The 24,435-nt window shown below is 42.2% G+C and overlaps 1 protein-coding gene across 1 annotated transcript in view; it reads right to left on the bottom strand.

Moving 5' to 3' along the window:
- The window catches only part of Gldc (glycine decarboxylase), a 94,011-nt gene that overhangs the window by 28,728 nt on the left and 40,848 nt on the right, over positions 1 to 24,435 (bottom strand). Inside the window, exons 9-16 of the mRNA XM_070033232.1 lie at positions 19,571 to 19,676; positions 18,699 to 18,838; positions 17,304 to 17,384; positions 15,598 to 15,695; positions 14,764 to 14,848; positions 14,549 to 14,590; positions 13,025 to 13,167; positions 2,061 to 2,136 (exon numbers count right to left, since the gene is read on the bottom strand). Of these exons, the coding sequence (XP_069889333.1) occupies positions 2,061 to 2,136; positions 13,025 to 13,167; positions 14,549 to 14,590; positions 14,764 to 14,848; positions 15,598 to 15,695; positions 17,304 to 17,384; positions 18,699 to 18,838; positions 19,571 to 19,676 (771 nt within the window). The remainder of the gene's footprint in view (positions 1 to 2,060; positions 2,137 to 13,024; positions 13,168 to 14,548; positions 14,591 to 14,763; positions 14,849 to 15,597; positions 15,696 to 17,303; positions 17,385 to 18,698; positions 18,839 to 19,570; positions 19,677 to 24,435) is intronic.

Genomic DNA, 24,435 nt, shown 5'->3' with positions numbered 1-24,435 from the left:
ACACACACACACACACACACACACACACACACACACACACACACACACACACACACACACACACACACACACACACACACACACACACACACACACACACACACACACACACACGAGTTGAGCTTCTAAAGTCCTTAGAAGGTTCAAAACTTTTTTTCTTAGAGTTCAAAAACATTAGGAAAGCTAGTGCTGCTGGTAGCTCATGCCAATAATCCTAGTTAGTCAGGAGGCTGAGATCTGTGGATCTTGGTTTGAAGCCAGACTAAACCAACAAACCTACAAGATTCTTATTCCCAATTAACCACTAAAAAAAAAGGAAGTAGAGGTGTGGCTCAGGTAGTAGTAGAGCATCAGCCAAGTTAACATGAAACCCTAAATTCAAGCTCTAGAACTAGTTCAAGAAAAAAGACCAAAAACCAAAGCCAAACACCAACAACTCATGCCTGAATTCCCAGCTACTCAGGAGGCTGACATCTGAGGATTGTGATTCAAAGTCAGTCTGTGAAACCCTTTTCTCCAATTAAGTACCCAAAAAAGCCAGAAGTGGAGCCTGTGGCTCAGGTGGTAGAACGAGCCTTGAACAGAAAAGCTTAGACGATGCCCAGGCCCTTATTTCAAGCCCCAGGGCTGGAAAACACAAAAGAGGAAAACCCTAGTGAACAAACCTAAATGGGATTACCAGAATCTGCATCTGTCTGAGCCATCACTCAATTTCCCTTTGCCTGATAAACTCTCTCTGAAGATGGCCAGGTTCTGCAGCTTACTGAATAATGAATGGCTTATTTTTTTAAAAGTGTCTAACAAAATCACTCCCAAGTCAGGTGTGATAGAACACACCTATAATCCCAACACAAAGGAGGCTGAAAATTTAGACTTCCATGCCTTCTTAAGATTACACAGAAAGATCCTACCTCAAATAAATAAATAAATAAAATTATATATATTTACTTAATAAGGAGAAAATCCTAATCAAGCCTTCATATATACCTATGGAAGGCCTTCATACATTCCACATACTTGTGGAATAAGGATGAATACTCAAGGGACAGAGAGAGAAAAGATTTCTTCCTTTCCCCTGAAAGGGAAATGAAACAGTGTCAAAATTCCTCATTGCAAAACTCAGGCCACTAGTCATATACAGTCTTACTGTTTTAATCCACTCAATGCCACTCTCTTGAGCAGAAACATCCTATACCCTTTTCTGGAATTCTCCTAGGATGGGCAGAAGTTTTTGCCCTGCTCTTGGATCCTACCCTATGCTCCAAGAACTTCCAACTTCACAGCTTAGCAGAAGCCCTAATATGGCACTGGTCACCAAAATGAAGGAGCTAGAAATGCACACCTCCATCAGCCACAACCTGAGGCCCACATTAGCTCAAAAAGCACAGTTTTTAGGGATTAATGGTGCCCACTAGCACCTATGGGTGCCCACAAAGGCCTCTAAGAGGCAATGTGGGTTCTGAACACTAGAATCTTTTCTCCAAAGCAAACAATAAAGAAGAAACATGAACTTTGCTCTACATCTTTTTGTTACTGCCTCTGCTTAGATCTGAGAATCATCTAATGAGCAATTTATTTGTTGAAGAAATGTTTTTTCAGCATATATATGGTGAGCACTGTGCTTAGGCGCAGCAGGGTTTACAGAGGAATTAATGTGCTCTCTGCCTTTCATCCAGGCCCAGGGTCAGGGCTGAGCCAAGGAGAGAGGCTCACCATGGTCACATTCCTACCCCTTCCTCCCCCCTGTTCCCTAGAGAGAGCAGTTCCTCAGCCAGCTGGCTCACTTTTACATGCTGGGTTTGCACAAAAGCCTTTTATCTCTGAATGTTTTCCCTCAAAATGGTTAAGTAGATGTCTTGGAGGCAAAGATCCTAACGGTCAGTTCACAGAAATTTGTTTCTTGATGATACATACTGCTTCTCCCCTCACCCCACCCCACCCCCGCCCGCCCCGCCCCATCTGCTTCCAAGAATAATGAGTATATCCCATAAGATGAACAGGGCCGGGGAGCTGAGCCTACTGCTCCCTCATGGTAACAAGTACCCCCTGTCCATTCTCACCGTTCTCTGTCTCTCTCCTTTCTGGTCTAAGTAGGCTCGGATAGTGGCCAGTCCAGCATATTCTCCCTGGGCTCCGCTGCAAAGACAAGAAAAGAAATAGCAAGGTTTTGGACTCTGTCAGTATGCAATGAGCACTAGTCATGTGTTCATCAGTGTATGAAAAATCCTGAACCACCAAAGCAACAGTCTGGCACTACAGCTTACCCAATCTTACCCAGAGGCTGACTTCTAAGTTCAGGGCCATGTATCAATAAAGTCTTGATTGTTATTATTATTATTGAAAAATTTTAAATGATATCAAAATTGGGATACACAGTGTATATAACTATCACTTAGTGTACAGAAGAACAAACTTATGGTCAAACCTTGTTTCCTATCATATCCTTCACGAATGCCTTCATGCCAAATTAGGTAATTTTTTTTTTTTAAGTTCTGGTCCTGGGGCTTGAATTTAAGGCCTGAACCTGTGCATTGTCCTTGAACTTTTGTGCCACAGCTTCATTTCTGGCTACCTTGAGATAAAAGTCTCACGGACTTTCCTTTCCTGGCTGGTTTCGAACCACAATTCTCAAATCTCAGCCTTCTGAGTAGCTAGGTGCCTTGCAGAGCCAGGCAATCTTGAAGCAAACCTCAACTATCCTATTTTATCTGCCTAAAACTTCAATAGGTATCTTTCAAAGGTAATAATTACTATTAAAATACATAGCTGCCATCACAATGATCACATCTTGAGTAATAAATTGTAGTGTTCTGGTATTATCAGATGCATCAGTCGGGATCCGGGCTTTCCCAGGCCCTGCAGGCACATGGTTGGTGAAGATTGCCAGACTCATCTCAACAGCCCAGGCAGGCACTACTTTAGCACATGTTTTAGTGACGCACATTCCTGTGAGCAATGCTGAGTCAATTGCAGACTAGTATTTAATGTCAGCACCTCACGCGGGAAGGAAGTTAAGTAATAGAGTTTTGAGTCCCACTCAAAACGTCTATGTCCTCCCTTCTAAGCACACTTGAGATGTATACCCTCAGCCCTAGTTTGCACACGATGAAACTGAGCTCTGAGTGTTACAGATCCAAAGGATGACTAGTGGAGACTTCAGTACACTGCTTGGGGAAGACACTGCACAAGGAGTTATGCACTCCTTTGCAGGCAGAGGTGTTCCTGGGAGCACACTGGCTCCCAAAGATTAAAAGGTCACTGATTTCCCTTCCTAGGCTCTCATCTACTTGACTGAACTGGGAGGTTTAGTTACAAGATCCATGAAATCCTCAGACACTCAGCGTCAGCTTTCTCGTTTATGCACGACGTCAGCCTCACTCTTGCTCTCGGTGGTGTTTCAGAAAGACACCGGCTGCTCTTCTGTTGTTCTGGCTCTGAATCTCAAGTGCTAGTGCAGTGGGTGCTTTTTACTTGGAGAACAAGAAAATACTCCACCCTTCAGCAAATCACTGGCAGTCCTAGTGTCTCCCAAAGCCTCAGTGCCTTCATCTAAAAACAGTCTGGGGGCTGGGAAGGTGGCTCAGTGGTAGAGCGCTTGCCTTGCATGCATGAGGCCCTGGGTTCGATTCCTTAGCACCACATAAGCAAAAAGAAAAAAGCCGGAAGTGGCGCTGTGGCTCAAGTGGTAGAGCACTAGCCTTGAGCTGAAGAGCTGAGGGACAGTGCCCAGGCCCAGAGTTCAGGCCCCACGACCGGACCCAAAAAAAAAAAACAAAAAACTGTCTGGATCTCATAGGGCAGATGTGATAAGTAGCGAGCTAGTCTCCATCTTACCCATTCAGCAGTGAGTTCCAACTCTGTACAACCTTCCAAAAGCCACCGGTGCAGATTGTTCCCAGGGCTTACAAACCCCCAGTGGACCTGTGGTCTTGCTATACTCCTGACTCCTACCACCCTTCAGCCATCAGGCCTTCATCCTTCCCTGAAGCATACATGGCAAGCCAGTTCCAGCACTCCTATGTGCCTTGTGTCGGGGAAGCTCTCCTATTGATCCTTGCACCCCAGACATCTTCACAATAGACTCAGCTCCAATGCTGCTTTCTCAAAGAGGCCATCCCTGCAAGAGTCTTGCCTGCCTTGTTCATTGTTGCATTCTCTGTACCAAGAAGTCTGGTAAAGAAGGATATTCACTGAGTATTGACTGAGCGAATGATCCTCTGCCTTCCACAACCTTTAATAGTTTTTGTCTTATTTTTTGTGCTGATCCTGGGGCTTGAACTCAGGGCCTATGTGCTGTCCCTGAGCTTTCTTTGCTCAAGGCCAGTGCTCTGCTGCTTGAGCCACAACTCCACTTCTGTCTTTTTTGGTGGCCCACTGGACATACAAGTCTCATACAACTTTCCTGTCTGGGTTGGCTTCAAATTGTGATTCTCTGATCTCCATCTTCTGACTGGCTAGCATTACAGTCTTGAGCCACTGTCCCCAGACCTCACAGCCCTTTTATTCCACATGCTTAGCTGAAAAAACCATGATGGGAAATGATTACAGTACTCTCATGCCTGTATGACACTGCATGCCTGTTTCCTCTCAATCAGAGGCTAAATACAATAATCATAATCATCATCATCATCATCATCATCATCATCATCATCATCAAATGCTAAGGAAATCTGTTCAAATTGAATTCCAATATTTCAGTCCAAGAAATGAATATGAATGCCATCCTTTTCCTCCTATTTTAACCAATGTATTTTCTATTTACGCTGAATTTTTCTCAGAGTTTTATTTAAGGATGAGAAGAGAATGTTTACAGCTATGAGCCAGATATGCAAAAGGAAGACAACGTACTATATAAAGGCCTGATTAGAAATGCTGGCTGTTTTTTTTCCCTTAGATATTCTTAAAATCATCTATGTTACAACTATTTTTTTTAAGTACAAATAATTTAAATACCACACAAACCTTACTACTAGGAAATTATTAAAATATTAGTGCCATCTATTGGTGGAAAAGTATTATAAAAAAATAACTGCAGGCCTGGGAAGGTGGCTCAGTGGTAGAGCTCCTGCCTTGCATGCATGAGGCCCTGGGTTCGATTCCTCAGCACCACATAAGCAGAAAAAGCCACAAGTGGTGCTGTGGCTCAAGTGGTAGAGCACTAGCCTTGAGCTGAAGACCTGAGGAACAGCGCCCAGGCCCAGAGTTCAGGCCCCAAGACAGCAAAAAAACAAAACAAAACAAAACCCTGCATAGCCAGGCACCTGCAGCTCACGCCTGTAATCCTAGCTACTTAGGAGGATGAGATCTGAGGATCATGGTTCATAAACCACTAGAAAACCAGAAGTAGTGCTGTGGCTCAAACAGTAGAATCTTGAGCTGAAGAGCACAGGGAAAGCACCCAGGCCCAGAGTTCAAGCCCCACGACTGACCAAAAAAACCCTGCTTATTTGCATAATCCATCTAGAGAGATTATCACTACTATATGTGAAGGAGCAGCTAGGACATCTGTTTAAGATGAAGGGGTAATAGCTTTGAGCTACAGAGCTGGCTGCAGGAAGGACTAGACCAGGGCGTGGGGAAGTTAGGGCCACACAAAGAAGAACAAGCTTCTCCTAGAAAATAAAGCCCTCCTGTGTATGTTCACTCAGGCAGAGGAAGGAACTACTGTATTTTATGTGTTATTCAAAAATGAGGGAAAACCAGCAGACAACGTCTAAAACCCAGACTCACACTACAAAGAATCCATGAGAAACTCCATAAAGAACAAGAGACTAGAACAGCTATGTAATTACACAAATCACCAAAGCCTTAGCCTTATCAGTATGCTTAGCATGCTCAAGCCACCTTGAGTTCAATCCTAGGACCAAAAATGGTACAGCCCATAAAATTACAAATAAATAAATTGGACTTCATCACAATTACAAACATGTACTCTTTAAAATGCTTTGTTGAGCTTGGGGGGAGGAAAGGAGGGAGGAATGGGATGGAGGGAGGAAGGGAAGGAATGAAGGAAGGAAGGAAAGAAAGAAGGAAAGAAGGAAGGAAGGGATCAGAGCTATTCAGCCACTAAACATTCATTAACAGAGACATGTGGCCCAGTTCCAGCCAATATAATATCCAGCCCAAATCTGCATAAATCTAGAACCCAAAGAATAGACAGTTAAAGATTTTTCCATCTCTAGTATGAATCCACATTTTTCTCTAATGCTAGCAGCTAGCTCTAGTCTGGCTCATCTCTGAAGTCCAATTTTCTAGCCTTTAAAAAAAAAATCACCTCTGCAAATTTTCCAATAAATTGCTTTTCAGCTCAAGAAAACCCAAGACATTTTCCATAGCTAGCAACCAGGAACTCTTTTATGGGGAGTGTTATTAAAACTCTCCTGTCACACCAATGTATTAAAGTTATTCATTCCTAAGAAAACCAACAAAATGGTTTGATTTGGGCATCCTGGAGCTTCTTTTGCTTGTAGTATCAAAATCTTCATTGATCTTCTACCCCTTTGCAAAGCTGTTTGGTTTCGAGTAAATGATCCCTCTGGATCCTAGTTACCTCATCTGTCACATGCACTGAATGCAACCTAATCCACACAGGTGAAATTAATGTTTTTTTTTTATTATTATCAGAGTAATACATTTATGTGATTTTAAAAATCTCTTTTTAAATTCATTCTTTTAAATTAATTATTATTTGAGATTGTTGGATGAGATAGGGTCTTGCTTTTTGGCCCAGGATAGCCTTAAAACAAGATCTGCCCACTGGGCAAATTCCCGAGGCTCATACCTCTACTCTGGAGTCTGAGATTTGAAGATCTGGGCTCAGAGAAAGCCTGGGCAAGAAAGTCTGTAAGAATCTCCAATTAACCACCAGAAAACCAGAAATGGTGCTGTGGCTCAAAGTGGTATAGCTCTAGCCTTGAGGGAAAGAGCTCAGGGACTAGGCACTAGTTCAAACCCATGCCTGACAAAACAAAAACAAAAACAAACCAACAGAAACAGAAATGCAAGGCTGAAATTAAGGCTGAAAACCACTAGAACGAGCAAGGGATTGAATCAGCCATTCAAGAATGTATAGGTCTGCATTCCATCACCTTCCCTTTCTTTAGATGTTAAATAAGGTACAATTCCCCTAGGTGAACAATTTGTCTGAGAACAGAAGGTCTCTAGTTTTATTAATCTTTGACTAGTGAGGATATTCAGGAAAAAAGAACACAAGGAATAGACATAAAGCCACCTAAGACTATGTTCTTAAATGATAACATGGAAACAAGCTAACTGGGAAGTTGCTAGGTACATATAGGACCAGCTTAGTTTCTGGTAGCTATAAGTATTCCTAGGATGAGATGAAGACCTTCCATTGAGTCTTTTTGTTATTGTTGTTGATTGTGGGGCTTGAACTCAGGGCTTGGGCGCTGTCCCTGAGCTATTTATGCTCAGTATGGCACTCTACCATTTTGAGCCACAGCAGAAGCTTAGAGATTAGTCTCAGAGACTTTCCTGCTCAGGCTGGCTTTGAACTTAGATTCTCAGATCTCAGCTTCTTGAGTAGCTAGGATTACAGGCGTGAGCCACCAGCGCCCAGCTCAAGTGAGTCTCATAGTTCCAATCTACAGTATGTCAGATAGAGGAAAGGGAGAGGAGAGAGAAGAAGTAGAATTCCCTCAAAGATAGCTTTCTTCACCCTGTTTTCTCTTTTTCTTGACATGTGTAATCATTCCATATTTGGGGCTTACACGTCTCCAATGTCTGGCCTTCAGAGCATTCCCATTCCAAATTAAACAAGAGCTAAGAAAGGAGGGCAGAGAGATGGCAAATAGTAAGTACCACCCCTCCTTGCCCAAAACCATCTGTGATATGCACAGGATGTTTGCCTGGGCTTCAGTTTCAAAGTTCAAAGAGAGAAACTATGAATAGTAAATAATCCAGCTGAAATTGTCCTCTGTGGTGCTCCTCAGTCAATCCCTTCTCCAACCCAGTGGCAGCTCACAATCCCTGCTTACAGATTCTGCTGCTTGGTTACTGCGGGAGAAGACTAACATGTAATTGGTCTGTGCATCAGTAATCCTCAGAGCTCCCAGATAATGAATGCAAACAGGCAGCCAGGTCTGAGAACTTTTAAAACACTTTTATTTCTTTTTCTATTTTTTTTTGGTCAGTCTTAGGGCTTGAACTCTGGATCTGGGTGCTGTCACTAAACTTCTTGTTTGCTTTTTTGAGTAGTTATTGTAAGAGTTTCATAGTTTCCTGCCCAGGCTGGCTTCAAACCACAATCCTCAGATCTCAGTCTCCTGAGTGGCTAGAATTACAGGCGTGAGCCACTGGTGTCCAGCTTAAAACACTTTTCACAGTGTGGTGTCCAGCATCACCTGGGAATTTGCTAGAAGTATAAATTTGGGGGCCCTTTCTCAGACTGATTGAGTCAGAAACCCTGGGGCTGAGCAATTTCAGAACCCTTCCAGATGATTCTCAGGCACAGTAAGTTTTGAGAGTCACTAGCAGGCCTGGTCACACTTTAGACTAAGAACCTTCTCAAGACGAGACTCTGGGAAAGCAATCCAGTGTCCATCTCAATGTTATTAATGATCACAATTTGCCAGTTTAAAAAACAAACAAACAAAAACAAAACACAAACCATTTTCTCAACTTTAGAAGCCAAGTGATTTAACTGTAATTCTGTCTTGGCTTTCACTTGTGTGTCCCATGGAAGGTGTTAACTATTCCTGTCTCCCTTAAACATTATAATTTTTTTTTTTTGGGTCCGGTCGTGGGGCCTGAACTCTGGGCCTGGGCGCTGTCCCTCAGCTCTTCAGCTCAAGGCTAGCGCTCTACCACTTGAGCCACAGCGCCACTTCCGGCTTTTTTCTTTTTGCTTATGTGGTGCTGAGGAATCGAACCCAAGGCCTCAGGCATGCAAGGCAAGCGCTCTACCACTGAGCCACCTTCACAGCCCCAACATTATAACTCTTAACCAATAACTCCTATGCACTTGTCTGCTGCTGAGGAATTTTAAGGTGGCAAAATGTTACAGGAACAAGTCAAAGTGAATCATGTTTTAAGCTCAGTGGAAGATGGAAAGGGAATTCAACATTATTTGACTCTTCTCTGCACCAAGTTATAAAGAGCTTGTGGTTTGAGCAAATAAATGAAAAATCAGGGACAAGCTTCAGCACATGAGAGGCTGAAACAGGCGTAAGATCTTGTCTATCCCAAGCTATAAAGAGACTCCCTGGGTTTGTGATTTGACCAAATAAATGAATAACTAGGATAAGGCTCATGACAGCATAAGGTTCTTGAGAGGCTGAGGCAGGAAGATCAAGAGTTTGAGGGCAGCCTGACATGCACAGCTCGCAAGAACCTGTCTCAAAAATTAAAAAAAAAAACAACAACAAAAACCTGAAATAAATGTTATGTAACACATATGGATTACAACAATTGTAAAAATTAACTTTATCACTAAGGCTATTTCCTAAATGTTGCATTTATATTTTTTAAATCATAGAGTAACACCAGAGTAAACATCTTCAGATTCAAACCTGTTTCATGACTAGACTCTTAGGAACATATAAATAGTGTAACTAACTCCAATTAGGTATAAATCACCATTCTAGGAGATGGTGTGGGACAGTTATGACCACCTCCTCTGTGAACAGCACTTCTGTGGTGATACAGTGCACTAAATTCTTTCTCTGTGCCATCCAGAAATCTTGTCTCTTCATATAATGAATATGAAGCCCATCTAAATCCCTCAGCTGTGACACTAGTCAACTGTAAATAATGTTTAGATAGTTCTAGGTTACAGAACAATAATAAAACCAGAATATACAATATATCCATGCAGAGGCTAGCACAAACAAACCAAAACAAGATTGTAACACTGTTAAAAATAACAGTAAGGGGCTGGGAAGGTGGCTCAGTGGTAGAGCGCTTGCCTTGCATGCCTGAGGCCCTGGGTTCGATTCCTCAGCACCACATAAGCAAAAAGAAAAAAGCCGGAAGTGGCGCTGTGGCTCAAGTGGTAGAGCGCTAGCCTTGAGCTGAAGAGCTGAGGGACAGCGCCCAGGCCCAGAGTACAGGCCTCACGACCGGACCCAAAAAAAAAAAAAAAAACAGTAAAAAGATCACCTCACTGATACGGAATATAAGTGCATCCTTTCCTCCTTTCCCTGAAGCATGGCCCCAACTAACAAAGTATTTTACCCTCTGACATGGCAACACCTTAGGACCATGAATATGTCAGACAAGCCTAAACATGGTACACAGTCCATCTCTCTCATTTTATGGAATGGATGCTCTATCAGTGACTCTGGGGAGCTAGATAAGATCACTTCCAGAAACTCTATCCTGATAAAGATCCCTAGGGCTGGGAATGTGGCTTAGTGGTAAAGTGCTTGCCTAGCATGCTCAATTCCTCAGTACCACATAAACAGAAAAAGCCAGAAGTGATACTGGCTCAAGTGGTAGAGTGCCTTGAGTTAAAGAAGGTCAGGAACAGTGCCCAGTCCCTGAGTTCAAGTCCCAGGACTGGCAAAAAAAAAAAAAAAATCCCTAAACCTCCTGTAAGACTGGAATGGCTATCAATAAAAAGAATGAGAAGGGGCTGGGAAGGTGGCTCAGTGGTAGAGCGCTTGCCTTGCATGACTGAGGCCCTGGGTTCGATTCCTCAGCACCACATAAGCAAAAAGAAAAAAGCCAGAAGTGGTGCTGTGGCTCAAGTGGTAGAGCACTAGCCTTGAGCTGAAGAGCTGAGGGACAGCACCCAGGCCCAGAGTTCAGGCCCCACGACTGGACCCCCCAAAAAAAAAGAATGAGAAAAAGGAGAAAAGGCTGGTGCTTCATGCCTGTAATCCTAGCTACTCAGGAGGCTGTGATCTGAGGATCATGGTTCAATGCCAGCCCAGGCAGGAAGTCCTCAGACTCTTAACTCCAATAAACCACTCAGAAAACTGGAAGTGGCTCTGTGGCTCAAGTGGTAGAGCTCTATCCTTGAGCTGAAGAGCTGAGGGATAGCACGCAGGCCCAGAGTTCAAGCCCTACAACTGACAAAAAAAAAGAGAAAAAGGAAAAAAGAATGAGAAAAATTAGGGCAAAGACAGAATATTGGACAGAACTAAAATAAGATGGTAGTTTTCAACCTTGGCTGCTAGTTGGAATCACTGAAGTAGCTTTAAAGACACACACTTGAGCAGGACACTGGAGGCTCACACCTGTAATCCTAGCTACTCAGTAGGCTGAGATCGGAGGATTGTGGTTTGAAGCCAAGCAGGCAGGAAAAATCCATGAGACTCTTCTAGAAAGCTAAGCTTTCTAGGATCCTGGGGAGGAAATCACCTTAACTTTGTAAGAGCTAATGAAAATGAAAATGACCCTAGGACACTGAAGATGTGATCACATTGTACCACTAGAGGGCGAAGTTTCTTCACTTTGATATTTGAATAAAAGTACATGAAAATTTGGTCAGTTCCTTCCTATTTATGAAATGAAAGATTTGTAGTCCTAATTCCTGGATATTGTAATCAGGAGGTCTGGAGTGGGCCCAGGAAATCATATTTTAGCAAGTACCAAGGAAATTTTGCTGAAAGCTTGTACTTTTTAAAGTCACTGTTTATAGATTTTTTTAAATGAGGGCTAGCCAAGCACCAGTGACTCACCCCTGTAATCTTAGCTACTCAGGAGGCTGAGATCTGAGGATCATCATTCAGCCCGGGCAAGGAAAGTTCATGAGACTCATCACCAATAAACCACCAGAAAACTGGAAGTGACACTGAAGCTGAAGTTGTAGAGTGCTAGCCTTGAGCTGAAGAGCTGAGGGACAGCACTCAGGTCCAGAGTTCAAGCCCCATAACCGACCAAAAAAAAAAAAAAAAAAGACTGAAGAGAGGAGGTCTTTTTAAAGTTTGTGACAGAACCAAAGTAGAACCCAAGCTCTTCGGGTACTACTAGACTGTGATGCTAGTTTTTGTTAGGAGTTACCTTGTGTGCTTAAAGTCTTCTTCTTTTATATTTTTGTTTCATTTGTTTTGGCCTATTTTTGAAACAAATTCTTGCTATGTTGTCTACACTAGCCTGTAACTCAGTATCTTCCTGTCCTAAGATCACAAGTGCTAAGATTACAAGCATACTCCACCACACACACTGCTATAATCTTCTTATTCTATTATTATTGTTGTTGCTGCTATTACTATTATTTCACAAGTCAGTTTGAATATAAAGCTCCTTGGTAATGGTATTAATTCTTTTTCTTTCTTCTTTCTTCTTTTTTTTTTTTTTCTTTTGTGCCAGTCTTGGGGCTTGAACTCAGGGCCTGGAAACTGTCCCTGAGCTTCAAGGCTAGCACTTTACCACTGGAGCCACAGTGCCACTTCCAGCTCTTTCTGGGTAGTTTATTGGAGATAAAAGTCTCATAGACTTTCCTGCCTGGGCTGGCTTCAAACCACAATCCTCACTCTTGACTAATTAGCATTTCAGGCATGAGCCATTGTTGCTCTGCTATAATCTTATTCTTATGTGATATCATTGACAGGTGTCAATTCCAAAGTGTTCATTTCCAAAGGTGTTCATTTCCAAAGATGTCTCCCAATGTCCAGAACCATCTGCTGTTCCCTACCACTAACAGTCTAGGTTGGATGTGTGGCTTATTATTACAGACAGAACAAGGTACTGTGTAACTTCAAAAGCTGGGCTGTAAACATTTCACAGCTTCTGCCTGCTTTGCCTTGGAGCACTCCATTTTTGAATCCAGACATCACACTGTAAAGATGCTCAAGAAACAACAGGAAAAAGCCCGTACAGAAAAAAAAAAATCAAGACCCTGCTCAGTCACCAACTACACTCCAGCCAACAAACCATTGCCAGCCTCTTAGCTACGTGAGTGAGGCCTCACCATCCTGGTGAGTAGAAATGTCCAGTCAATGCACAGAATGAAGCAAAATAATCACTGTGTTAAGCCTCTGACTTTTAGAGTGGGTGTTTTACAACTAGTCTTATATTAAAAAAAAAAAAAGAGAGAGGGGGAAAGAAATCCCCTTACCTGTTAGGCTGGAAAGAGATCTGATCATAACCTGTGAGTTCACATAAATCTTTCTCAAGCTCTCGAAAAAGCTGTTGGTATCCCTGGGCTTGGTCCAGAGGCACAAAGGGGTGGATGTTTGCGAATTCTTTCCACGTGATGGGCTGAAAAGTAAGAGGGGAAGGAAAATGTAATAACAACTTCAGTGATAATAATGATGACAACAGAAGTGGCACTGTGGCTCAAGTGGTAGAGCACATGCCTTGAGCTGAAGAGCTCAGGGATAGTACAAAGGCCCAGAGTTCAAGCCCCACAACCAACAAAAAACAGAAGAGCTCAGGGATAGTACAAAGGCCCAGAGTTCAAGCCCTACAACCAACAAAAAACAAAACAAAAAGAAAAACTAAAAAATAATAATGATGACAACAATCCCTAATACAAACAATGCCTCCTACGTGTAGGGACTGTTCAAAGTGCTGGGCATATTAACTCATTTAATTCTTGCCACACTCCTGTAAGGTACAGTCACTATGTGCACTGCACAAGTGCAACATGCATGCTTCACAATGGATTTATAAACAAGAACAAAAAGGTCCCTGAACAGACTTCTATGGACACATACTATTCCCGCTCTTCACTAAGCAGAACAAACCATGGCACGAAAGTAAATTTAAAAACCCCACGCAATACAACATGATTTCCTATGCATCATGTGAATTGTCACATTTTACCTAAGAAATACAAAAGAATAAGTTGCAGATGCTCACCCTTGTAATCCTGTCTACTCAGGACGCTGAGATCTGAGAATCATGGTTCAAAGCCAGCCCTGGCAGGAAAATTTGTCAGACTCTTATCTCCAATAAACTATCAGAAAAGGTCAGAAGTGGAGCTGTGGCTCAAGTGGTAGAGCGCTAGCGAAAGAAGCTCAGGGACAGTGGCTAGGCCCTGAGTTCAAGCTCCAGACTCATTACCTTACTGATGTAACTATAACCTCTCTGTACTGCATCTTTACAAGAAAACAAAATTAAAAAAAAAAAAAAAAAAGATAGGCTGGGCAATACAGAGCAGTCCACCTAAAATAGTAACAACATTAATTACTAATTACTAATTGATTATAATCAACAATAATGTTATTACTATCAATAATAGTAATTATTAATAATTAATTAGCAAGTTGTGAGAACTGCGAGGCATTCGCATACGATTGAGGAACAACAAGGTTAAGAAAAAGCACTTATTGGGCTGGGAACGTGGCTCAATGGTAGAGTGCTTCCCTAGCATCCATAAAGCCCTGGGTTTGATTCCTTAGTACTACATACACAGAAAAAGCCAAAAGTGGTGCTGTGGCTCAAATGGTAGAGGGCTGGCCTTGAGCAAAAAGAAGCTCTGGGACAGCACCTAGGTCCTGAGTTCAAGTCCCAGGACTGGCATAAAAAAAAAAAAAAAACATAAAAAGCACTTATGAAGTCACAGTCCTGGTAACTCCTCTGTAGTAACTAGAAAGCTGCCCCAGAAAGTACCCTCTTCAGAGAAAAGGCTACTTACCGTCAGTTCAGAGGCGCTGTTGAGCTTCATGGTACAGGATCCCTTTAGAAAACACAGGCAAAATGTATCACATTAGTGATTTCCTACAGTCCATGTATCAATCCCACCGTCTCCCCACACAGCCACCTCTTTTCCCTCTTGTAGCATGAGATATGATTCAAAGGAGTCTGGGCAGGGTAAGGACTAGAGGTGAAAAGAAAGTCAAAAACAATTACCAGTGGAATCATGCTGTGAACAAGGGAAATGTCTTTGTTTTCTAGTTTCTTCATGTAGCGGACAATATTTGTTTCTGAATGATAGCTGTGGATATAAAACACGAGGTTAGGGCCAAGAAAATTAGACAAGAACCACACACATCCTCATGAAAGTAAGACACACTGAGATCTATCTTCAAAATAAAGAGCAATTGTGACCATGGCAAACATGTCAACTACATCTGAAGAAAGGGCCTATACTCCCATAGACCTCAGAGGAGCTGATAAAAAGAAGCCATCAGAAGCTAAGTACCAGTGGCTCACACCTATAATCCTAGTTACTCAGGAGGCTGAGATCTGAGGATTGCAGTTTGAAGCCAGCCCAGGCAGGAAAGGTCATGAGACTCTTATCCAATTAACCACCAGAAGACCAGAAATAGAGCTGGAGCTCAAAGTGGCAGAGAGCTAGACTTGAACACAAAAGCCTAGAGACAGCATCCAGACCTTGAGTACAAGCTCCACAACCAGCCAAAAACGAACAACAACAACAACAAAAGCTATTTTTAAGCCCAAGAAGAAGGTTGGAAAGAAGAGGATATAGGGTTCTGGAGGAGAAAATTCAGCCTGGCCAACTTTATCTACAAATTCTCCTCTACATGAACTTACTGTGCCAGCAGAAAATACCCATCAGGAAACTAGATATGCTTGGCTCAATGAGGCATATTGATATCAGTGAGCCATAGCTAAGCCACAATAACCTAAGCTACACGATGGTTGCTGTCAGAAGTAGTTCCCCAAGGAGCTCCCTACCTTGTGCCAAGACAAAAGATATGAAAGTCATCAAGTCACACAAACCTGTTGAACACCTGATGTGTGAGAAACTGGCTGGTTCTCTTGAAGGTAGACCCCAGAATACCTCTTCTCTCTTCCCCCATGCTTTCAGCCACCAATTCCTATATGGAGAGACCAGAGAAGCTCAAGGACAGAAGTTGTACCTGGAAATGTGTGCAGACATCCAGGCTTCCAGGAAGCTAGGCCACAAATCACACAAAATGAATTACAGACTTCATTTAAAAGACAAAATGCTGGGCTGGGACGGTGGCTCAGTGGTAGAGTGCTTGCCTTGCATGCATGAGACCCTGGGTTCTTTCCTCAGCACCACATAAGCAGAAAAAGCCCGAAGTGGCGCTGTGGCTCAAGTGGTAGAGTGCTAGCCTTGAGCTGAAGAGCTGAGGGACAGCGCCCAGGCCCAGAGTTCAGGCCCCATGACAGACAAAAAAAAAAAAAGACAAAATGCAGCCAGGCACCAGGGCTCACGCCTGTAATCCTAGCTACTCAAGAGGCTGAGATCTGAGGATCATGGTTGGAAGCCAGCCTGGGCAGGAAACTCCGTGAGACTCTTATCTCCAATAAATGACTCAAAAACCAGAAGTGGTGCTGTGGTTCCAAGTTGTACAGTGCTAGCCTTGAGCAAGAGCTCAGAGACAGTGCCCAGGCCCTTCGTTCAAGCCTCATGAGAAAGACAGAAAGAAAGGAAGAAAGGAAGAAAGGAAGAAGGAAATAAGGAAGGAAAGAAAGAAAGGAAGGAAAGAAAGAAGGAAGGAAGGAAGGAAGGAAAGAGAAAAAGAAAGGAAGGAAAAAAGGAAAGGAAGGAAGGAAGGAAGAAAGGATCTTGGATGGTGATAATAGTTCTTAAATATGATATCAAGAACATGAGCAACAAAAGGAAAATAGATAAAATGTATTCCATTAATTAAAAACATTTGGGGCTGGGTGCCTGTAGCTCATACCTATAATCCTAGCTACTCAAGAGGCAGATACCTGAAGATCTCAGTTCAAAGTCAGCCTGGGCAGGAAAACCCATGAGGCTCTTATTTCCAATTAACTGCTAAAAAAAATCCAGAAGTAGAGCTGTGACTAAGTGGTAAGTGCTAGCCTTGAGCAAAAGCAGCTCAGGGACAGTAACTGAGCCCCAGGGCCAGGATACACACACACACACACAGACACACACACACACACACATACACACACACACACAATTGGACTGTCGCCACTGGTATGTGTGTGTGTACACGTATACACACACATACACACAAAAAATTGGACTATCACATATATATGTGTGTGTATATGTATCTGTGTATTAATATATTTATTTATATGTGTGTATACACACACACACACACACACACACACACACACACACATTCACCTCTATAGCCTCAAGCAGTAGCATAGTACCTGGCACATATTAGGTCCTCAATAATTACTTATTAAATGAATAAGCATCATATCTTACCCAGAATTGATTTGAAACAAGATGCCAATGTCATTAATCTTGTATTTGAGATAATTTCAATTAAGCACTATTAATAATCCTTCCAAATAGGTCCTTGATGTCAGAAGGAACAAAGGTCAATCACTACCATAAGTTGAACTGGGGGCTGCCTAGTTTCATATCTGAACTTACCCCCTAAAAGTCAGGACTACAAGAGTTAAAACAATCTTTGATACTATCTCTAACAGTCATTATAAAGAATGTGTGTCTCTATTTTACTTACTGCGGATGACTCGCAACCGAAGATCCACAACAAATCATCTAGATCTTTTTCATTGACTGTTTCATCCAAGGAAATACCAAGCTACAGAAACAAAAACAAAATGGGCACCATCAGTTCTAAACTCCAAGATCAGTGTGTAGTAAGGAGACCAGGTCTAAGTAATATCACCTTGTGACATCTGCATATCCTATGAAATAGAGCCCTCCTTGCTCTATCAACTGAGCTAGACATCTGCAATTCAAAGGTCAGCTTATTCAAAGACCTCTAGGTCTTTGGAGCTGGGTGGACAGCCCCTATCACCCAGTTAGGCATCAGGATGGCTTGTGAGAGCAAGGTGATTACTTTGGCTTGTGAGAGCAAGGTTATTACTTAGATCCAGTCTCCCTACTTCAAGTGGAAGTGCCATCACGGAGACTAAAATTCTCAGTCATGCCTGCAGAAGGTAGATCTAATACTAGCTACTCAGGAATCTGAGAGCTAGAGGACTTCAGTTCACAGAAAAGTTCATGAAACTCTTTTTTCCAGTTAACTAGCAAAGCCAGCTAGAGGCATGATTTAATTGGGAGAGCACCAGCCAAGCACACAAACTGAGCAAATCTGAGGCTCTTGAGTTCAAGCTCCCATGCGGGCAAAAAAAAAAAATTAAATAAAATAGGGCTGGGAAGATGGCTCAGTGGTAGAGTGCTTGCCTTGCATGCATGAGGTCCTGGGTTTGATACTTCAGCACTACATAATCAGAAAAAGCCACAAGTGGTGCTGTGGCTTAAGTGGTAGAGCACTAGCTTTGAGCTGAAGAGCTGAGGGACAGTGCCCAGGCCCAGAGTTCAAGCCCCAGGACTGGCAAAAAAAAAAAAATTAAGTAAGTAAACATTGATTACAAAAAATAAGCTCCATTACCTGACTTACATAACTGTACTTACATACCCCTCTGCATATTGCCTTTACAATAAGAATTTTTTAAGTTAAAAAGTCCTCAGTTATTCCAAGGCATCAGGGGTGGCATTAGGTCCGAGTTGAGCCTTATGGGAAAGGAATTACACCAGACCAGACTTCACATGGCTTAGACATCTGCAGTGACTGAAATACATAGCCACTGGAACAGAGTATGTTGAACCTCTTCTAGCCTACATTTACATTATTGTATCACAGATCACTTGTGTGAGTATCTTGAACAGTTTTAGGAATTTTGTGAAAACACACAGTCTTGAGGAAAGTTGAAAGTAAGTCTTAGTGTTTTATTTGACAAGGTCATAGTATTCCAAACTAGACATGAAAACTGCTTACCAAAATATTAAGATTGTGATCAAATTTTTAAAAATCTAAGTAAAGAGCCAAGATTTTATGAAGAGAACACAGGAAAGTATAACTGGCAAAGATACTGAAAGTTTGACTTACTGTGCCATCTTCAAATAACCGAAAATTGATTTGCCGCTGAGCAGCCCTGGCCAAAACTTCTTTCACCGAGCAGCCGCACTGAACCTTCAGGGTGTCAAAAAATAAGTCATGCTGGAGTTGATGCCCTGCTCGCCTGAGACCTGTAGAAGATAGGAGAACCACTAGCCTCAAGTACAGCACCCAGCTCCATGGCTACTTTTATTTCATAGAGAAATAAAGAGGTAACTTCTACTATAGGCTGTTCTTGATCCTGGCCAGTGTTCCTCTGCATACTTTAAAAATAAGTTAAATACATGATATAAGGGGTGACTTCCACCAAGAAGTACTGAACATTTAAATGAACATGCTAAATTATAAAGAACTTGTACAAGCTTTTAAAGTTCAGAAAAAAAATTAAATAGACAATCAGGAGGCTAAGATCTGAGGATTCTGATTTACAGCCAGCCTAGGCAGGAAAGTTCATGAGACTCTTATCTCCAATTAACTCACAAGCCACAGCTCCACTTCTGACTTTTCTGGTGCTTAACTGGAAGTAAGAATCTCACAAGCTTTCCTGCCCTGGTTGACTTCAAACAGTGATCCTCTGATTTCAGCTTCACAAGTAGCTAGGATTACAGAAGTGAGCATTTTTCTTTCTTTCTAAATGTTCTGTGTTCATTTTTTCCATTACAGCATTCATTCTTTTTGTTCTTTTAGGAGGGAGAAGAGAATCAGAATCCTATATATCCTAAGATTGATACTTAGTCTATCATAGATAATAAAAATGTTTTCATCTGACTTTTAATTTTGCAATCAGTATTGGTTATGTTCCAAGTTTTCAACTGTATCAAATTTACCAGTCTTGTTATGCCAAAAGCAGATATTGGACTTACCTTCAGACAAAATCAAAGTGGCATTGTGTACCCTTCTAGCAATATGCTCCAACCCGTGGGATCCATGGTAGATGGCAAACATAGCAGCCATATTTGCCAGGAGGGCCTAAAAGAATAAGGAATCAGGTATGAGAATGTGATTAAAAAACACAAAGGCTCAGGCTTGTAATCCTAGCTACTCAGAGGCTGAGATCTGACTATCATGGTTCAAAGCCAGCCCGGGTAGGAAAGTCTGTGAGGCTCTTATCTCCAATAAACCGCCAGAAACCAGAAGTGGCACTGTGGCTCAAGTGGTAGAGCACTAGCCTTGAGCTGACTGACAGTGCCCAGGCCCAGAGTTCAAGTCCCACAACCAAAAAAAAAAAAAAAGGCCAAGCATCAGTAGCTCACGGCTATAATCCTAGCTACTCAGGAGGCTGAGAGCTGAGGATCCTGCCCCAGGCAGGAAAGTCCGTGAGACTATTATCTCCAATTAACCACCAGAAAACCAAGAGTTGGTGCTGTGGTTCATAGTGATAGAGTGCTAGCCTTGAAGACACAGCACTTGGGCCCTGTTCAAGTCCCACAACAGAACCGCAGCTCTCCCCCCCAAAAAAATGATGGCAAGGAGAAATCATAGGTCTTAAGATGGCAAAACTAAAAACAGGAACAAAACAAATTGCTCCTTCTTCTGCCTTCCCTGTGATTGTTGGGAACCATTGTTAAAGTGCATGTCTACCTTCAAATTTAACCACGGAGGGCTGGATGCTGCAACATAATCAGATTCACAATAGGGAAGAATAGTCTGCTCCAAGCACAAAAGGCAGTATGCAACATTCAAAGCCAGTGGAGCAACAGATGTGAAGATGGAAGGTGAGAGCTGAGAATTTTACACTCAGTCCTCAAGAATAAAGCAGCAAGCAACTTCCAAATGACTCAAAAACTCAGGGAATACACTTCAGCTAACTTAACCTAACACCTTAAATAAAACAATTGAGGCTGAGTTTCAGACAAGATGAATGACGCTGAGCTGTAGTTTATTGGTAGTATGCCTGGCACACACTCGTCCTCTCTTTAATCCCCAGCACTGAAAAAATAAAATGTTAAATTTAATAACTAGGAACACCAGGTGAGAGCTGATGGTCAATGTTCAAAGACAGCCCCAGCAGAAAAGTCTTTGTTACTCTATCTCCAACTAACCAGCAAAATGCCAGACTGGAGATAGGGCTCAAGTGGTAGAGTGCCAGAGCAAAAAACACTCAATGACCTGAGTTCAAGTCCCAGTACTGGCACAAAATAATAATAATCGTAATACTAATACTAATACTAATAATAATGCGGGCAGGGCACCCGTGGCTCACATCTGTAATCCTAGCTACTTAAGAGGCTGAGAGGGGCTGGGAAGGTGGCTCAGTGGTAGAGCGCTTGCCTTGCATGCTTGAGGCCCTGGGTTTGATTCCTCAGCACCACATAAGCAAAAAGAAAAAAGCCGGAAGTGGCGCTGTGGCTCAAGTGGTAGAGCACTAGCCTTGAGCTGAAGAGCTGAGGGACAGCGTCCAGGCCCAGAGTTCAAGCCCCACGGCCGACCAAAAAAAAAAAAAAAAAAAAAATAGGCTGAGATCTGAAGATCGAAGTTGAAAGCCAGCCCAATCAGGAAAGTCCATGAGCCTCTTATCTCCAAAACACTGGAAGTGACTGTGGCTCAAAGTGGTACATTACTAGTCTTGAGTGAAAAAGCTCAGGGACAGCACCCAGACCCTAAGTTCAAGCCTCATGACTGACAATTTTTTTTAAAAAGCATAATATAAATAGTTTGAAGGTCTCGGATTTGGAGGAGGTATAAGTTCTATTCACATGAGCTCCTTGGTATAGCTTTTTATAATAGCTATCAATCTACTGAGTTATTTTTGCACAAAACAATTGTCAGATTCTTTTATAGCTTATCAACTTTATCCATATATAAGGAGATACATTCTTTTTAATAATTGTTACTAATTTCTACGGGGGCATGAACGCTTGACACGTCTGTTCAATAGCTGGTACTTTAGCACCTGAACCATGCCCCCACCTAACTCCTTTTTAAGTAAAATAAACTTTTATCTCCTGGTCCTGAGAGTGACAACCTCAATTTCAAATTCAACTGAAGCCAGGGACCAGAAGCTCATACCTGTAATCCTAACTCCTTAGGAGGCTAAGACAGGGCAGGAAAGTCCAGGAGACTCTTATCTCCGATTGTTAGAAATACACAATTACTCTCCAGTGTCAGAAATGAAGAGACACACAAGAGATAGAAGAGATTTCATCAAGGCAATTTACTTTTGTGCATAAGGGTGCAATACCATCACTCTCCCCAGAGTTAGGCTGGGGCACTGGGAAGAGCAGTTTGCTAGGATTTTATCCATATCCAAATTGCCCTCCTCTGTGTCAAGGAGTTAGGCTCACATTCTAAATATACCTGATCAAGCCGGGCGCTGGTGGCTCACGCCTGTAATCCTAGCTACTCAGGAGGCTGAGATCTGAGGATCACGGTTCGAAGCCAGCATGGGCAGGAAAGACCGTGAGACTCCTATCTCCAATAAACCACCAGAAAATCGGAAGTGGCACTGTAGTTCAAGTGGTAGAGTGCTTGCCTTGAGCTGAAGAACTGAGGGACAGCGCCCAGGCCCAGAGTTCAAGCCCCACAACCGACAAAAAAAATAAAAAAATAACAAACAAATAAATATACCTGATCACCAAGGTTAGGAAGAGGGCTGTTCTTTAATTTTTTTCCCCAAGGTTTACAGTTTTTGTTCCATTACAGCTGGAGAGGAGCAGGGCTGGGAACAAAGGTGGCTGGCAGATACAGTTGTAAGAGGCTGGTAAGCTCGGTGGAAAGCTCCTTGAAAGGGGTTTTACTTCTTTTAACTCCATTGATGAAGACTGCTCTTTCTAACAAGCAGTACAACAGACTGGGCAGTTAGTTTGTTCTTTTAACTCCTTTGATAAAAATTTATCTCCCTAACTCTGCTAGTTGATCTCAAGCAGCACACCTGGTGATTATAATTCCTTCTGTTAACTCCTTTGATACAAGATTCACGTTCCTTAGTGGCTGCTGGCCACAAACAACACAGGTCAAAAAGCTAGTCATTCTGGGAAATGTTATAAAACAGAGGCACTTTAGTTGGACAGAAAAAGATTAGCTAGCACTTCCACAGCTTTAACCATTTCCAGCTTTAACCATTTCCAGATGAGGGTCTCACTTTCCTTCCAGGGCTGCCTTCATACTGGGATCCTCAGATCTCAGCCTCCTTAGTAGCTAAGATTACAGGCAAGAGCCACAAGCACCTGGCTGTTTCTGCTTGCCTTTTAAAATTAAAAGGAGACACAGTTGTTTAGGGGAGAAAAAGCAGAATTGATAAGGTGGAGATAGGCAAATTAGACTATTTTTAGTAACTATCAAAAGATTCAAACACAAAAAGAAAAACTAAGAAATAAACTGGAAAAAAAGATGAAGTCTCCACCCTGTATATCTCTTTTTAAATGTTAAAGATTAGGTGCAAGATAAGGTACTATCTAAATCAACCTTCTCCATTGAAATGGTAAACATCTGGGAACTTTACAAGAATGGGTAAAAATATAAAGAACAAAAGGCAAGTTAGGATAGAGAAAGCCCTGCCTATCTTACTCAGAGCCTTCCTCCAGGGGTTAAAGGGGGAGTTAAAGAAACCAGACCAAGTGAATTTTCCCCCCCCAGCTCAGAAAGAACAAAGGCAGCAAGTTAACAGCTGTCAAGTTAACAGCTGTGGTTCTGAGTCTGGAACTCCCATTTCCTGCATGAGAAAGAGGAAATGCTTTTCGTTTTCTTTTTTATTGGTTGTGAGGCTTGAACTCTGGGCCCAGGCACTTTTGCTAAGCTCTTCAGCTCAAGGCGGGTGCTCTGCCACTTGAGCCACAGTGCCACTTCCAGTTTTCTGGTGGTTAGAGATAAAAGTCTCAGGAACTTTCCTTCCCTGGGCTGACTTTGAACCGTGATCCTCAGATTTCAGCCTCCTGAATAGCTAGGTTTACAAGTGTGAGCCACTGGTACCTTACATGTTTCTCTTTTTCTATTTCTCCATAACTTTGTCATATCAAAACAAATCTGTGCTAGATAAAAAAAGAAAAGAAAAGAAAAAAGAAGATGGTGGTGGGGAGAACAGAGGAAGAAATTAAAACCTTCACAGGGCATTACAGTATCAGAGGATCAAAGAAATAAAGACCAAGAAATTCCAAATATTTTGACAAATAAGGTAAAAATTGAATCTAGAATCTGTTAAAGACAACAAATAATGAAAAAATGTTTTAAATGCTTATTGTTTTTAGAGATGCAAATTGAAACTGCAATGAAATATTCACTCACTAGTATGACTATGACCAAAAACAAAAAACAAAACCAAACAACCACCACAAAAAATATAGAAAACTAATGGTGAACTGTGAACAACTCAGACTCATACTGATGGGAAATGACTTAAAAGAACATTCACCAGCCTCCCCTGACCCATACTAAGAACTGCCTAGCTGCAGGCACCATGGCATCATCTCCCTTCCCCTTTCCCTTCCCCAAATTCTTCACTGAAGCCAACCCAGGACTGGTAATAGGAATGGAAAATGGTGGACTGGGAGCATAACTCAAGTGGTAGAGAACTTACCTAGATATGGCTATTTTTGAAAACAACGTGGAAGTTTGTTAAAAAGTTAAAACAGATAGTACACGCAGCAGTAGAAAAACAATGTATTTTGGTTCTACTAAGACCATACTCTTATCCAACTACTAAGATCTTGTCATTTCAGGGATGTCCCCTGCTCAGTGGATCAACACAAGAAGGAATGGGTGATGAACTTGAAATAGGGAGACTGGCTCTGCC

The sequence above is a fragment of the Dipodomys merriami genome, unplaced genomic scaffold (assembly GCF_024711535.1).
Source record: "Dipodomys merriami isolate MVZ:Mamm:240054 unplaced genomic scaffold, mDipMer1.0.p SCAF_22, whole genome shotgun sequence".
NCBI classification, from domain to species: domain Eukaryota; kingdom Metazoa; phylum Chordata; class Mammalia; order Rodentia; family Heteromyidae; genus Dipodomys; species Dipodomys merriami.
This window is presented reverse-complemented; position numbering and strand designations above follow the sequence as displayed.